The sequence below is a fragment of the Neolamprologus brichardi genome, chromosome 14 (assembly GCF_056152115.1).
Source record: "Neolamprologus brichardi isolate AB-2024 chromosome 14, ASM5615211v1, whole genome shotgun sequence".
Taxonomy (NCBI): Eukaryota; Metazoa; Chordata; class Actinopteri; order Cichliformes; family Cichlidae; genus Neolamprologus; species Neolamprologus brichardi.
In genome coordinates, this window is record NC_142117.1 from 22,298,825 (window position 1) to 22,315,006 (window position 16,182).

General features: G+C 41.3%; 1 protein-coding gene across 1 annotated transcript in view; it reads right to left on the reverse strand.

The window, feature by feature from the left end:
* rsrc1 (arginine/serine-rich coiled-coil 1) overlaps positions 1-16,182 on the reverse strand; it is a 119,336-nt gene that overhangs the window by 20,803 nt on the left and 82,351 nt on the right. The window contains exon 7 of the mRNA XM_006795428.3: positions 4,027-4,098. Within this exon, the coding sequence (XP_006795491.2) occupies positions 4,027-4,098 (72 nt within the window). The remainder of the gene's footprint in view (positions 1-4,026; positions 4,099-16,182) is intronic.

A 16,182-nucleotide genomic window follows, 5' to 3' on the forward strand; every position in this document is an offset into this window, starting at 1 on the left:
CAATGGCAGCGTGTTTGGGATCACTGTCATGCTAAAATACTTAACAGACGGTACTGCATGGTGGTTCAAAACCTGATGATACTTCCATCAATATTGACTAGCTCCCCAATAGCACTGGCTAAAATGACGCCCCAAACCATCAGCCTTCACCATGTTTTACTCCCGACTACAATTTGAACCAAAAATTTCTCATTTGGATTCATTTCACCGCAAGACCTGTTGCCACTGACTTTCAACTTCGCATACCTCAAACATCTCTTCCTCTTTCCCTTCCTTAAGCATAGCTACTTGTCAGCAACCCTTCTACTAGTAACAAAACCCCTAAACATACCATTTAAAAACGGGTTGTTAGCCCTTAATATCTTCAGATCCCTTAGAAAATAATTCAGTATGATAACAGGGACACCTCAAAATCAACTTTATATTTTATAATTCTTTTAATAATAAATCAGGGATATTTATATATTAGTCTATTTGTATACAGAGGTATTATATAATATACCATTTTATTTAATATTTCTACTTTAGCTTGTTTGCCTTACTGTCTTGGAGCAACTGTGACTACAACATTTCCTCTGGGATTAATAAAGTTCTCTGATTTTGTTATGTTGTTCATCCCTTGAGTTAGGTGTTGTTTTATGTATGAATGATTGCTAGTTGAGTCTTAGGTGCCATCACAACAACAAAAAAAAACAACCACAGAAAAATCTTCTTCTGAAAAAGGCCAGGTATAAGGACCAAACTGAAAATGAATAAAAAAGCAACAAATGTACAAAGACGAACTTTGAAAGGCCTCTAGAAAGCCTGGAGAACTGTTGCTCAAGACCATTTTTTAAAAATTAAAAGAAAGTCTGGCTCCTTGGAAAAAAACTATAAAGAAATGAGGGGTGGCACAAGACGCTTGCAGAGTGCTGTAAATAAATAGACTGACTGGCTGAAAATCCATCTCTCTCTATTTTGGTAATAATTTATTATATTGTCTTCACGGGTACCTGCGACATTCTCATAGTTTTCTGTGACACATAAAATAAACTACACTTGGGTTTTAGATTATTATTATTATTATTATTATTATTATTATTATTATTATTATTATTATTGGGAATATGATTTAAAATTGACATATTCAAAAAATAATTTAAATATGCAAATCGTAATAACTATACACTTCTGCACATTTGATTTTATCTCATTTGATCTACCCGTGAACATTGGTATGAATGAATTACTAGATACAGTTTTGTCAGTGTTGTTTGTAGTGAAAGACATTTCCAGTAAATTACAACAGGCACACAGCAGTGTAACAGGTACACCAGGTGTAAAGACCTCATGGAAAGACGGACAAGTTTGGAAAAGATTCATAATGGCTGTAATTTAACATACTGTCCAGCCGGACATATAGTTCTACTACACACGCTGACTCTGGTTATAGAAGTGCCAGCTGATAGTACAGTCCACACACACACGCATATGTACACACAAACACCGAACAGTTAGTCCATCTTATTATAGCTGGACTCACCACGTTAGCTAAAAGCCCCCTGGGCAAACAAACAGCATCTCTCAGCTTTAATAGCCTAAACAAGGCATGCAACTAACAAAGGAATCATCCACCCCTCTCATTCTCACACCCTTTCATATCATATGTTTCCTTTTTCAACCGCTAGCATCATCTGGCTGCCCTTAACCAGAGAGCCAAACACTCCTTTTAAGTGGAAACTACTTTGTTAACTGATGACCACAGGGCCAGTTATTGATCCTCTCCTTCCTCTCTGTCAGTAAACCCTGCTGATAAAAACCCCTCTCTTCTCTCAGGGCTCCGCAGTATGCAGCCACAGTTCGCTACAATAATAGCTTGCATATCATAGCATCCACATGAATCAGATCTCGATGGTTTCGATTAGGGCTAAACTAACTCAAACACATTGCCAGTCTAGGATGTGAATCTATTTATGAACGAGGAGTGTAGGTGGTAGTGTTCTTCACTTCTCCCCTCCATTCTGTTTAAACGGTTTTCTCATTTCAGTTGACTTAGCGGTTCAAGTGTAAACTTTCTAGTTGTGTTGACCTCTGAGAGCCCCTGCAGGGAATCAGGAGAACTTTGGTGATCTGCTGTTTAGCAGCATCAGTTGCCCACCTCCATTTTTCAATGTGCTGGAAGGAAAGGCAGAAAAGGATGGAGCTAGCCGACGCCACTTGTGCATACGTGCTTGTGTGTATTTGTGACGGTGGCTCCTATTGGTGCAGCGACAAGGGCGAGTCGTCAGGGCCACTTTGTCGTGACTCTGATCTCACTTCTTGTGTCCCTGTGCAGGGGGAAACGAATAAAATGATCATCCTCCAAGGCAGTGCCTGTTCAGTATGCTGTACTGCACTGCTCCGCTACAGTCGAGCACAACACCTTTTTTTTGGAGTTGGAGTGAAGGTAGAGGGAGCTTTGAGCAAAGGGGAGAACGAGTCAACTGATTCTAAAAAGAGGCAACGGTGCAGTGTGAACTTTGCTTAAGAAAGCTATTTGACTGGGAGCCTTGATCTGTTGCCCCAAGCGAGACACTTAGTCACCACTTTGGCAATGCATCCACACAGAGATGTGAAAAAACAGAGAAAGAAAGACACAGAAAGAGAGCTGGAGGTGCAGGTGATGAGGGCAAATGGAGACAAGGAAAGGAAAGGAAAGGAAAGGAAAGGAAAGGAAAGGAAAGGAAAGGAAAGGAAAGGTAGAGACAGTGCACTAGACCAGAAAAAAAATGAGTAATATGAACATGAAAAAAGAGACGCTGAATAAAACAAACAAACAAAAACAAAAAAAGGACAAAAACATTGTGCAATACAGAGGAGGAAGGAATCAATTCTTCCCACTACTGGGCGACTAAAGTAAGAGTGCAGGGCTAATTAGTTTCTGATGGCTGGACTTTCATTTGGCTAAAAGGTCAGCTAACTTTAAAGGTCACACTGCCATGCATCCTTGACGTAAACATAAAAAATTATACCAGAAGAAAAGTGGGAGAGTCCAGAAATATAAAACATCAGAAAAAAGAAATGACACGACTACACAAGTCTGTGTGTGCATGTACACATAAACACACACAGTTTATTGATAACATTTGATATTCTCATTTATATCGTGCTGGTCAGAAAGGGACCAGGGTCATTATTCTATCTAAGGACTTTATTAGTGTTAGCACATCCACTGCAAATTACTCTTGACTTAATTTGAATGTGTATTGAGATAATGTGTGGGTCTGTGAGTGTGTGTGTGTCTGCTTGTCCTTTGCTGATGGTAGTGGGGGATTCGGGATAGATTTATTGCCTGCAGTGCTGTGTGTATTTCTACTTTTCTACCAGCGTTTTTCATGTAAATTACAGCTGTCCTAATAAAAACTAATCAGCATCTCAGAATCCATGTTTTGCTATAGATGGTGTGTGAAAGCACAAGACGGGTTGCTGATCTGTTAATGTAAACACATTAGATGAGTAACACTGTAAAATCCCCAATGCTGCCAAGCGTGGAGGGATTTCTTGCTATAAGAATGAGCACTATATTTCCTGCTCTTTCACTTCATAGCATTTCAAGTGTTTGCTTTTTTTACATGCCACTAAGCTTTACAAAATATGTCTGAACACACATGCAACAATTTTGCCTTTTTGTTGTTTACCAGTTACACCTGATCCTGCTGATTTTAGACAAACGTGTAGAAACTGAAGTTGAGCAACAGATGTCTTACAGCCCACAATTTTGTCTGTTTTTCGTTTCATGTTTACCACTCCTCAAAATTAATATTGATGGCTCTTAATAGAGAACAAAATATGAACAAAGATTACTAGTAATATAATTAGAATGAACTATTTTATTATTTCCGCTACTCAATCTTGCCGATGTCTCTAATTTTGCAGTTTTGCTATAGTTAATGGTTCAGGCTTTGATTTTTTTTTTCTATTTTTCTTTGCCTTGCCAAATTAAAACTGGTTTGGTATTGGTGCCGACATTAACGTGAACACAAAAGCACACAAACTCTTTTCACTCACCTTCTTCTAGCTTTTTCCGGGCCTCCTCCTCTCTTTTGGCAACTTTGGCCTTCAGGACTTCATCAGTCTTAGCTGAAAGGAAAGACGTATATCATTTTAATAATCACACAATTAATAATAATATTGAAGGTATATGATCATTTTGTGTCCTGTAAAAAAATAGAAATAAATTCAGTCCAAATGCTTTTTTCAAATAAATCTGAGCCCCTCTAAAATAAATGCATAAATCTCTTTGTGGCCTTTTTTCTGTATTTTGAAACAAACGTGCTCATCGGAGAGGAAATGCAGGCAATTTTCACAGAATTCCTCACTGAATAAACAGTATGCCTGGAAATACACAAAATATGAATGATGCCTTATCCTCCTCTCCATATCAGGCAGCACCCCTTCACTGCTTTCCCTTTATGCTGCTGTAAAAGTCAGCATTTCTTCCTGAGAGGTGTTTATCGTCTTGGCATAATGAAAAGCTTAAGAGAAAGTGAGGCAGCGGGAGTAAACACTCGTCAGGGCATTTTACGCATGTCTCATCATGAATCGTGTTGTCTCCGCTCCCTTTTCCGCCACCTTTTCCCCCTGAATAATCAAGATGTTAAGCCACATTAAAGAATATAATGCCGTGTATGGCAGGACTATCAATACTGCCTCTAAATTAATTACATTTCCGTTGCGGCGCATCATTTATTTTGCAGCGTTAGGGCCTCAGCGGAGCCATTCGCCTTTATTGCTATCTCACTTGGTTGATGAGTGAGCTATGTAAAATTGAGTCTCCAATATCATTACACTTAATGAGTTTAAACTTTGAGAAAAAAAAAGGGAAAAAAAGAGGCAGAGAAACAGAAGAAGAGAGTGAGCCGACGAGAGGGAAGGGGGAGGAAGAGAATGAGAGCGCTGCACAGTTTTTGGGGAAGTTAATACAATATAAGAGTGGGTGTAAGTGTTTGTGAGCGCTTACAGCATGTTTGTGTCAGGGCACAGCTGTGGGTGTCCAAATGTGGTTTATTGTACCGCTCGAGGTGTCTGCATATGCATGCGTGCTCAGCGCACGCTTCTCATTTTGTGCCTGACTTTGTGTATTAGTTAGACTGCAAGTAAATATGTTACATAAAAATACAATACATAGGCCCGTGTACGTGTCTGTGTGTGTTTGGATGCAGGAGGCCATGGGTTGTGCCAGTCTCTCTGTGACTGTGCTGCTGTTTTTGTTCAGTAATTGGTGTAGACAAAGAACCCGTCACACTGCTGTTACGGCTGGTTAAGTCTGGAGGTTCCGCATCTTTACTAACAATGACTCTACATGGATGACTGAACCCTCCACTACCTCCCTCAGCTATGGCGGGTGCATGTATGTGTATGCGCATGGGAGCAAGCCTAACCAAATCAACAGCAGCCAATCTATTTCTCTTAGCAAACACAGTCATAATTTAGTAAGTTTGTGTCTGTGTGAATGTGCCAAATGAAAAAAAACAGAGAGGGGAAAAAAAGACGATCTGCACCATCCTTCACAAGTTTTCTTGCCTGTTTGTGTGTTTTTGTATGTGTGTGTGAACTCCTCTGTGTTCTTCAGTTCACTCTTTGCTCGGGGCTACCGAGAGGCAGGTAGGAGACAGAGCGGTATTGGTGGTGTGATGGAGTGGAAGGGAGACGGGGAGAAAGAGGAGGGAAAAAAGGGAGAGGGAGATCGGCAGATATACGGGGGCCATGTACGATAAAGGAGGAACTAAAACAGCACGGGAAACAGACAAACAAGCAAAAATAAGAGGCAAAGCTTCGCCTCTGTGCACACAAACGTGTACACAAAACAACAGGAGTGATTTGTCGCCTCTTTTTCTTTGCATGTTTATCCTCCACCTCTATTCCTTCATCCCTCCCCCAACAGGTTCTCTTATCCTCTTGCTCGCTTCTCTCCTTCTGTTTTGCCCTATCCCACCCCTCCTCGTTTTTAATGCTTTCTCTTCCTTCTCTTGCTCATCTCTCCAGTACACTGCGCCTGGGGGCGATAGCAGAAAATCAAACTGTTTATCCATCTCTCATCAGTGCACTGCCTCACGGGGCTCCTGCCCCCTCAAAACAATGAAAGTAGGCCTGAGCGCTGAGCCAGGGATATGATTTAATTACATCAATAAGTAGCTCTGCTTTAAAAAAAAAAGATTAACTACAGAAAAATACATTAAAGCAACATACTTTGCTGCACTAGCATGAAAAGCCTGTTAACATTACAGGTGCAAAATGCATGTAAAATGAATTAACAGCAACGACGCACATAGGCACATCTGCGCGTAGACGTTGCTTATTGGAAGTATCTTTCTCGGCAACTTAGCGGCTCCAGTTCATTGTCGGATAATTCTGTGATGGACTTTTATTAAAGCAGGTAATAAACGGCCGGCTGTTGGGAGAAGAGAGGCCTTTCACTTCATTTAGACTTCGTTCAGTCTTGGCTGCAGGGGTGGAGGGAAAGAGGAGGGAAGGCAGCGGGAAGGGGCGGAGAGTGTCAGTGAAATCGCATTGTGATTATGAGTGTAATTGCAGCTCAGGGGCCCAGGGGCTATGTAGCTGTGATGGCGCTGGAAGATGTTTTATGCGCGGCAACAGAAAGGAAGAAAGTGTGAAAGAGAGAAGGCAGAAGAGTGGGAGGTAGATGGAGGATGCCAGGATGGATCTTTTTCTTTCTTTTTTTTTTTAAACCCTCTTCTATCTCTTTCCTCCTCCCTACTTTTTCTCTTTTCTTCTCTTCCTCCCCCAACATTTTCCTTCACTCCTCTCTTTACTATTCTCTTCTTTTCTCCCCTCTTCTGTTCTCCTCCCTTGGCAGGATTAGCTGGGTCTCGTTAGAGGGGAAATGTAATAATGCTCCCACCAGGTGGAATCGGGCCTGCTCCATTATCAGCCGGGAGATGGATGGGCCGTGTAGGGCCGGCGGGGGCCAAGCGCGCACGCAATTTAGATTCAATAAACTGGCAAAGCAAGACCCCCAATCTGATTTATCTCTTACACGCCGCCAATGCTTGCTGCTACGATGCTGATTCCCTATTACCGCTCAGAGAAGGACTATTCATTGGATGTAAGGCACGGCAGTCAGAGAGGCTTGTCGGGCCCCCGGGACGGCAGCAAAACAGATACAGCAGAGGGTTAATACGTTTACACACAGATAAGCAATTAAATCTAAGGCTGAGGTGAGTTATAGAGTTATTAAGGAGGGATGTGGAGCGGAGGGGGTGGAGGTGGTGGTTATTCAACGCAAGAGTATGCTAGCTTGGGCCTTAGGCCGCGTGCAGTAAGTGAGCATTAAAAGTGAGAAAGGCTAGCATATTATAGAGTTCGTGGGGTGAAGGAACAACAAAAGAGCAGCAGTCTGCCCACATTGTTCGATAAACTCAATACAACACTTACAAACTAGCGTGCAGAAGACAGAGTTCATAACTCTGCTCAGACTCTGTGTATTTGTGCAAGTTTATGAGTGAGTTTATGTATGCAAGTGCATGTCTTCAAGTGTAAGTGGGAACGTGTTGGTGGAATAGGCATATTCATATCCACTGTGTACCTGGCTGCGAGTACGCAGAGCATCACATTTGACTGTCTGTGTGTGTGTGTCTGTGTGTGTGTGTGTGTGTGTGTGTGTGTGTGTGTGAGAGAGAATGTGTGTGCAAACGCTGTAGTGGTGTTTCAGTGTTGGAAGTGGTGGGTGTCATTCTGTCCAGCCGCCAATCAAAGTGAATCTGAATGTCAGCAGGAGAGGGGGCGTGATAAATCAGCCTCACACCCAACGACAAACAGAATATTAGAGGCAGCGCGGCGCCATTGGAAAAATGTCCCTTCCAATCAGCCCAGCACTTTACAGTGAAGCTCGGCAGCTGGGCCTCCAACCAACACAGCACACCGAAGAGACAGCTAAGACAATAAATAAATAAATAATACACAGACAGGCTGGAGGACAGGCAGACAGACACGTTGACACACTGACGGATAACTGCACTGACAGGCAGAAAGGCAAGAATAAGAAACTTAAGAAAACAATGGGGATGGCAAACAGACATGTGGCATACCGGCAGATGCATAACAGGCCGGGCAGGCAGGAAGACAAGACAGACGGACAGACCGACATGCTAATCAGTGGAGAACAGTGTACACATTTAAAAATAAAAAGCATATTAGTGTTAGAGCTACTTCTGTTTTGGAATGACTGCATTAGGACCAGTTTATCATTAAATCTGTAACAGCTTGGAAAACCCAAATAGCTGTGTAGTTAATGTAGCTTGTTACAAAGTCAGATCACCATTTGATGACGAAGAAATATTTTGGAGGCTTTGGAGGAGCAATTCAAACACCACAAAAAAGAGACGATATTTCAGTTTAATACCAAAGCATTACTGGGCTGACATTTCACAAAAGGCAAGAGAGAGAACTTTTGAACTTTTCTCTAACTGTTAAAAAAATATGAATTCAGGAAATACTAAGAAAAAGCCTGTAACACATGACACATGAGGACGAAGAAAAAAAAACAGACTTTGGCTATCTACGAGACATCTATCTGAGGGAGTAATGTGATTATGCACTGCAGGTTTGGAGGTGAGAGTGATCATGGGAAGACGCAATATCCCGAGCGACCACTAGGTGGCACAGTCCGCAGTCAACACAGGCAGAATGCTTTATCCAGGCCTGGATTTTATGTGCATGTCTGAGTTGACATGCAGGTGCCTGTGGGTCTATCAAAACCAGCTCACTTAGACCTCATAGCTGTAAACTGTAATTTGATATGATTGGATGGGCAGAGATGAAACGATACTACATAAAGTCATTTAAATATTTAACACCAGAACGCGTGAAATTATACAAGGGGGAGGCTTTATTACGGCAACAGATAATTTTTGGTATTTGGGCCTTGAAAAAGGTCTTCAGGTCACAATAACGTGAACAAAATCGTAATCAATTCACTAAATTCCTGTTTATGAATGAGTGCGACTCAATCAGATGTCTCTAAATGCCATTCGAGAACAAATCTTGTAGGCACTGAACTTCGATGATCCTTATCACAAGCTTCTCTTAGCTTCTCTCATCAATCTGAATTAATGACGCACATGAAATATTTACAAACTAAACAATTAGACAACGATATCTTACAAAAAAATCAATGAATTATTCATCTGCAGTCGTCTGAAAAGCTTTTTTTTTATTTTGCTGCTATATCGTGATGCTGGGGGGGATGCATCAATTAGGTCTTCTGTTCCTGTGGTGTAATGGATGCTTCAGTGAAGACTTATTGTCTAAATGACGGAGCCAGATGTAAGATGCCGGTTCTGTAATGCTGCCATGTTGTTGTGACAGATTGACATGCTGATCTCTACACTATGAAGTCGTAAGGACTATTTGGATCCTTCATCTCAGTATGTGAAGAATTTTGACTTTCCCTACTTTTCACAGTGTCAGACTCAACACCCAAAACTCTCCTCCTCCTCCTCTTCTCAACATTTGTTCTTTCATTTTTTTAAAACAGCCTCTTAACTCCAGACACCTGGGCTCCATGTTTGTATTTTCATTTCAGTGATCACGCTGAGATTGCATCTGTCAAACTCAGAGGAAAGGAATTAAGAGGAGTTTTAGCTAAAGGAAAAACTCTGGATCGAGTTTATATCTTTGCATACTGAGAACAAAAGCTCGAGGGAACTGATATATGCAGTAAATCTCAAAACAAAAAGTCCAACATCTTCCTTTTCACAGCCTATTTCCCAAGATAGAGAGTACCCAGGCCAAAACTTTGATCACACTGCAACCCTTTGTCCACATTACATAGAAATATTTATTTCAAAGCTGAAATGATTAAAAACAACGATTTTCATCACAAATGAATTACATGGAGTAATTTCTAATGTAAAAATGCCAGAAATTACATAATGATGTTGGTACTTACTGGTTTTGAACCATTTTCTAGTCAAAACAAGATGAGAGTACGTGTATGTGTGTTAAAAACAATACCTCAAGTCACCCCAAAAGTTCTGCAATGTCATCACTCATAATGTGGTTGAATGGTGTTTGTCCCTCTCTGTACTTTTTCACTTTTCATTTACTGACTAATAAATGAAAATTATTTGCCTATGCTGACAGATCAGTATACATCAGTGGGGTTTTAACTCCAACAGATCCAGAAACCACGGGATTAAAATAAATGTAATAAAGCTGCTATTTATCTATGTTGTGTGGACTTTATCACAGCTCAGTGTCAGAGCATAGTCTTCCTGAGCAGCAAATAACAGATAACAGTTGCTGTTATGGCGCCATGTGTAGCTTCAGATCTTGAATATATTGTTCAGCATTAATGATGCCTTCACAAATGTGCAAGCTACACATAAAGTGTGGACTACTGCGCCCCCTTATTATCATTGATGCTTTGGTTTTAACTGTGTGATTTTTGCTTTCTGCTTTAGCCTCCAAGATGCAATGTGCATCCAGCTATTTGTTTCTGTGCATAGTAGAGATTAATTTACATTTGAGAATGCAGTGGGAAGCTGTGTTGAATTATGGTGTTTTTCAGAAGTTTTTCTGAGTACATGCAGTAATTTCCACTACAGAATCCTGTCTGTTTTTAATGCAGTGCTGCCTGACAGCCTGAAGATCACAACCGTTAGCCTAACACACAACAGTATCTCCAGACTCTCTGAATCGTTCTTTGATATTATGTAGTATAGATGATGCAACCTTCAAATTCTTAAAATTTTTATATTAAGAAACTTTATTCTTAAATAGTTCAACTGTTTGCTGACACGGTCTTTCACAGAATATTGAATCCCTCTCCAATTTTACTTCGCTGATGGCCGTTTTATACCCTATTATGTCACTTACCTGTGGTCACTTAATCTTCTTAGTCGTTCGATTAAGTCAATATTTTACTGGTGCAAAACTGGTCTTTTGCCCCATGAGTCCCAATGTTTTTTTGAGAGGTATTGAAAAAAAAAAGTTTCAACATCTCATATGTTGCCTTTTTAATTAAATAACAGTTTTAAATGATAGTGTCACTGCATTCATGAAAAAGGACTTGAATGCATGTGTGAGAACAGGTGAATGAGATGTGTTGTTTAAAGCCCTTTGAGTGCTCAAGCAGAAAGGGAAAGCACTATATAATAACTAGTAGATTTACCAATTTAATTGCACATTTAAAATAATTTATAAGTGAGGCTTAATAATAAGGTTGATCAATACAAACACCATGTTTGCCCTAGTGGGGTCCAGGTCTTATTTCCTTTGGGCAAAATCTTTCACAGGAGGTCTGCCGATGAGCACCGGCTTCATTAAGGCCAGGCGAGGAAATAACAAGGTAAGCAGTGGGGTCTTCCTGCTGCATGTGGGTGGCTTGGACCAGTCACCCCACCTTGCCCTTTAGACTCAAGGGTGAAAATGTATATCAGGATTCGCGAAATAACAGGCCCTGGACCCTGGACCAGAAAGGAGAATTGCTGAAAATCTTGGGATGAACAGAGGCCTGCAGCGGTCAGGGAGATCAGAGAGTGACGTTACTCTAAGGACCATACACTGCCACAGGCTGTTCACACACATGCACACATAAACACACCTTAAGGAAAACACACGGCTGGACATGAGACACACACAGAAGTGCCTCATATACACATACAGGCCTTGGTGGGGGGGGGGGGGGGGGGGGGGCCTAACAACAAAGCCTCTATATGATAGTTACAAGGTCAAACAAAGTTCAACCTTGAAACCTCGGTATGGAAATCTCATATATACATTGCAAATACTTTAAGTGCTTCCAGTGCATACTAAAATATCCCATTATGTGTGCCTCTAATATTTTAAATGATAGATTTTGTGGTTTCATAAGAGGGCGGGATTGTCTTTGAGACAAATACAAAAGTTTTGTAATTAAGAACTTCGCACTAAGTGCATGTGGGTAAGTGCATAACAGAGGTCTTGAGAGGGCAATCAGACCAATCCATAATGCAGGGATCACACGGTGAAATATTAAGCATCCCGGGGCCTCTGAATGACATCTCACCCTCAACTTCAACCCTGCCACTTCTACAAATGCCATCGTCTCCCCTTTACAGATGTCTAGTTTTTCCTTTCTTCTTTGTCATGTGCTCCCTTCTCCTCTGCGATCTCTCCCTAACCTTTTCCACTCTCCTGCCCCTTTTCTATTTTTTAACCTTTCAACGTATTTGTGCACTTGATTCATATCATCTTGAGATGTTATGTCAACATCACAATTTATTTATTTTTTTTAAAACTGGCCATAGTAATGCCTTTTTAGGAAATGGAAAGGTAGTGACATAAGTTTCCATCACTAAATACCGTGTACCCCTGAGCTCACACTGGCAGCAACTTAGTTGTGTCAGCAAGTACCTTTCACTCGTTTTTCTCACTTGTTGGAAATGACCAATTTATAGGGGAAAACACACAAAGCAGAGCCAGTTGCTGGTAAGTTTGCAATAAACCGATGATCCTTGATGTCATTAATTATTTCTCATGTTCTCAATTTAAAAAAAGTTCAGTTATTTTGTGAAGAAAAAGCAAGAAATAATTAGTATTCTTACATTTTTGATCAAAAAGGAAACATAAAAGACCCAAGACCTAATACCTAAGACAAGTTATAAAAAAGTAGAACCTAATGTCATTTATGCATGTTTCATATGCTCTTTGTTACAATAAACTCTACAACCAAATGCGGGATCCCTCTGCCAGCTGTTACTCCACTCTGTTGCTTCACACTCAGGTGATCCCGGTCTTAGAACGCACATTCAAAAATTAAAGGAGCACAGCTAATGATTTTTATCTCTCCTCTGAGGTGGTCAAGCAGTCCCACCATGTGTGTCTGCACAGGTTTATGCTTTACCTTTTTGCACATACGAGAGGCTCACAGTCACACTTTTTGTTGTGCCCAATTGGCAACCGTCCCTCTGACATGTGGTTTTCTTGAGTTGCTGCGTGCCAGTAGCGGCAGTATCTCCGGACACTTCATGACAGACTCTACAGATGGGAAGTCACTACATAAACTAACGATCTCAGAGCCCGCTTAATCCAAAACTATATATATAAGCACAATTCAAATGCATGTGTTCAAATCTGAGTAAGTGTCTGTCTTTACAAATAAATTTGCCCTTGTCAGCAAGAATGCATGTAAATTATACACATTTAATCCTGTCTTGCAGTTTGCCTCTAAAGACCAGAATAGAAATTATTACAACAGTAGTGCAATTATTGTTGAGTCTGTTGATTGCAAAATTTCATTTTTCCCAAATTAAACAAGGATGCCATAAGTCCAGAACAGCTGCACAAGAAACAGAAACAATTCATTTGCAAAAGCATTGAGTGTGATTATTTAATAATAATTTGTGTGCTCTACAATGTCAGGGCCAAAATATTCTTGCCTAGTGTGTGTATGTGTGCGTCTGTGTGTTTATATCTGCTCATTTATTCCTGTGTGAATGCACTTCAGCATGCTGTTGAATGGCGGAGAATAGGCTCTGGTTCCCATGCTGAAAGCCTGTTGGATGCCATTGTAATGGCACACCACTGAGTGTGTGTCTCATGTGTGTGCAGGCGGTTACAAAGGGGGTAGATGGGACTAAATCTATGAGGACCCCCGCACATGAAAGGTAAACTCAAGCCGCTAATCGCAGCGCTGACACAAGGAGGTTCAAAAGGGCGGCCACTTAGAAAAAAGGCAGGAGAGGCGGGACCCTGCCAGCATCAATAGGACCCAGCACAACTGACCACATTACAGGAACAAACACACACTACAGAAAAGACATACAAACTTGGTGGTCTCGGGTACTCCCAGTCCACTCTTTGGTCTGGACTTCATGAATGACGAGTGTGTGTGTGTGTGTGTGTTCGTGTGCACGTGGTTCTCCTCAGAAAGATTAGTTAATTTCATGTCACAAATTCTGTCGAGCCACAGTCTGACAGACAGTGCCCTCAGTGTAGCTGGCTACAGCGATTTCTTTTCTTTCTTACAGGAAAAAAAAATTAATAAGTGATTACAATCCTAAATTATGCACTTTGAGACACAAGATGACTGATAGCAGCAAATCATCAGAGACAAAACTGAAGGTGAGAGCGAAGAAATAAAGTGCAGCATTGCACTGAGTCCAGGAACATATTTGACAATTAACACTGAAATATCAGCTCATAAGTCATGATTAAGGAAAACCAAAAGGAGGAATGCATTAAAAAAAAAGTAGAGGGGGGTAATGAGAGAGACAGCCTGGCCGCGGGAGCAGCAGACGCAAGAGAGAGGGAGAGAAAGGAGGTGGTAGACTGGACAAATGACAGCCCCCCACCACCCTTTTAAGGCACTGTTCTGCACTCTCTTTCCTCTTTCTCATCTCTTAATGCTTATTTTCATCACTTTGCTTAAAATATTGATAATCAATTAGCACTACGTCTGTTTTGCTACAGAATCTGTGTCACGGTCTATCACTCTGTCAGAGCCAATTCGCCACTCATTCAAAGTTCATTTTTCCTTGGCGGCTCTGTGCCTTTGGAGGAGTCATTACGCGGGGAACATAGCCCGGGGTGCAATCACCTATTCTCTTTCATTACTGGGGAGATGGAGAAGGTGAGAGAGATTATTAGAACTTTGGAATGATCACAAAGCTTCACGCCGCCTGTCAGATCCCCCCTACGTGTAATTCATCTGGCCTCCCTCCCTCCAACCCCCGACTTACCCCCTTCCCTTCCCCTCTCCCTCATCCCACTATCCCTCCTCCCCCAGCCTCAGCCAGGGGTTTGGCCACAGACATTATTCATGAACATCTGCAGCGCACTGAATATTCCACAGCTTCTGCCGTGATGAAAAGGGAGCTGCCCCTTTGACTCGAAAATTAACATGCCGGCACAGAGATTATGAACGTGCCGCTTCATTCCAAGCCGAGCTGGGCCACGCTGCGACCGGCCAAGCTGACGGTTCAGGCTGGGCTGAGCAGAGCAGAATAAACGACGCAGGTGGAAGAATTTGCTCTTTGTAACGGTGTGCTGTCAGTTTCAGTGGTTAACAGAGGAAACAATCAAGTTATTAAAATTATTATTTTATTTCAAAGGGATGAGAGCAACCGTGGTCTTGGTGCACAAACATGAACTGTCATGAAAACACACTCAAACCTGACGCTCCTAGGAGAGAAGCCCTCAACTTTGTAGACTAGAGCCTTCATTATCTCAGGTACAATTTAATAGATCTAACTGCAGTTCTATGAGAAACACAATACGACTTTCTATAAGCTATTAGCCTGTTATTTATCAAATATTTTTATTTTGTCTATGTAATATGCAGGATAAAATAGAATGTACTAACCCAGACACACTGACCTGAATAGGTTTGATCAAAAACAACAAATATCAAAAGATTTGGCAATTTGTGGTCAACTAATTGATTAATCGAATAATAACAGCTGCAGCTCCACTTCAAAGACCGGCGATAAAGCTGGGTCAAAGCTAAAATGTTCCCTCGTAAACACCTCGTTGCACACTCTCACCTCTGCGCATCTCTTGCTTTCATTCTCTCATAGGCATCTCTACATGAAAGCTCAGCCAGAGCACGGAGACCCTTCCTCACTCACACCAGGAGCACCACTGCTGGAAAGAAGCCAAGCATCCTCCCTCTTTCTGTCTCTCTTATGTTCATGTGTGCCGTCCCTCGCCCTCCCTATGTGACAGACCACAATGTGTTAAAAAGACCCATTTCAATCACTTTTTGGTTAAGAAGTTGGATCCAAACACGGGTGCTCTAAGGTAAACCTCTACACTACCTCATAACTACGCAATTTGTACATGATTCCTTGATATGATGCCAAAAAACTAGGAGACTAAGGAATTCCCTGTTGAGTGGAATTACCTTGCCATAACCTAATCATCTTCCTGTACGGCAGCAGCCTATCAGAACAATCTTCACTATTACCACAAATGTTATAAACACGCAATGTGCAAACCAGGAAAATGCAATAAAAGCAGACTAACTACTTGAATTTCCTAACCATAAGAATATGCGTTGCCTATAAACATCTCTAAATACACCAGGCAGTCTTATCACCAAAGTAAATGTACAAACTGGGCCATAAAGGCAGAAAACAGAAGAAAAGATCAAGAATATAAGCAGCGAAACATAATGTAAAGAGAGAAAATGCACTTTAACACATCTGAAAAGGGGAGCAG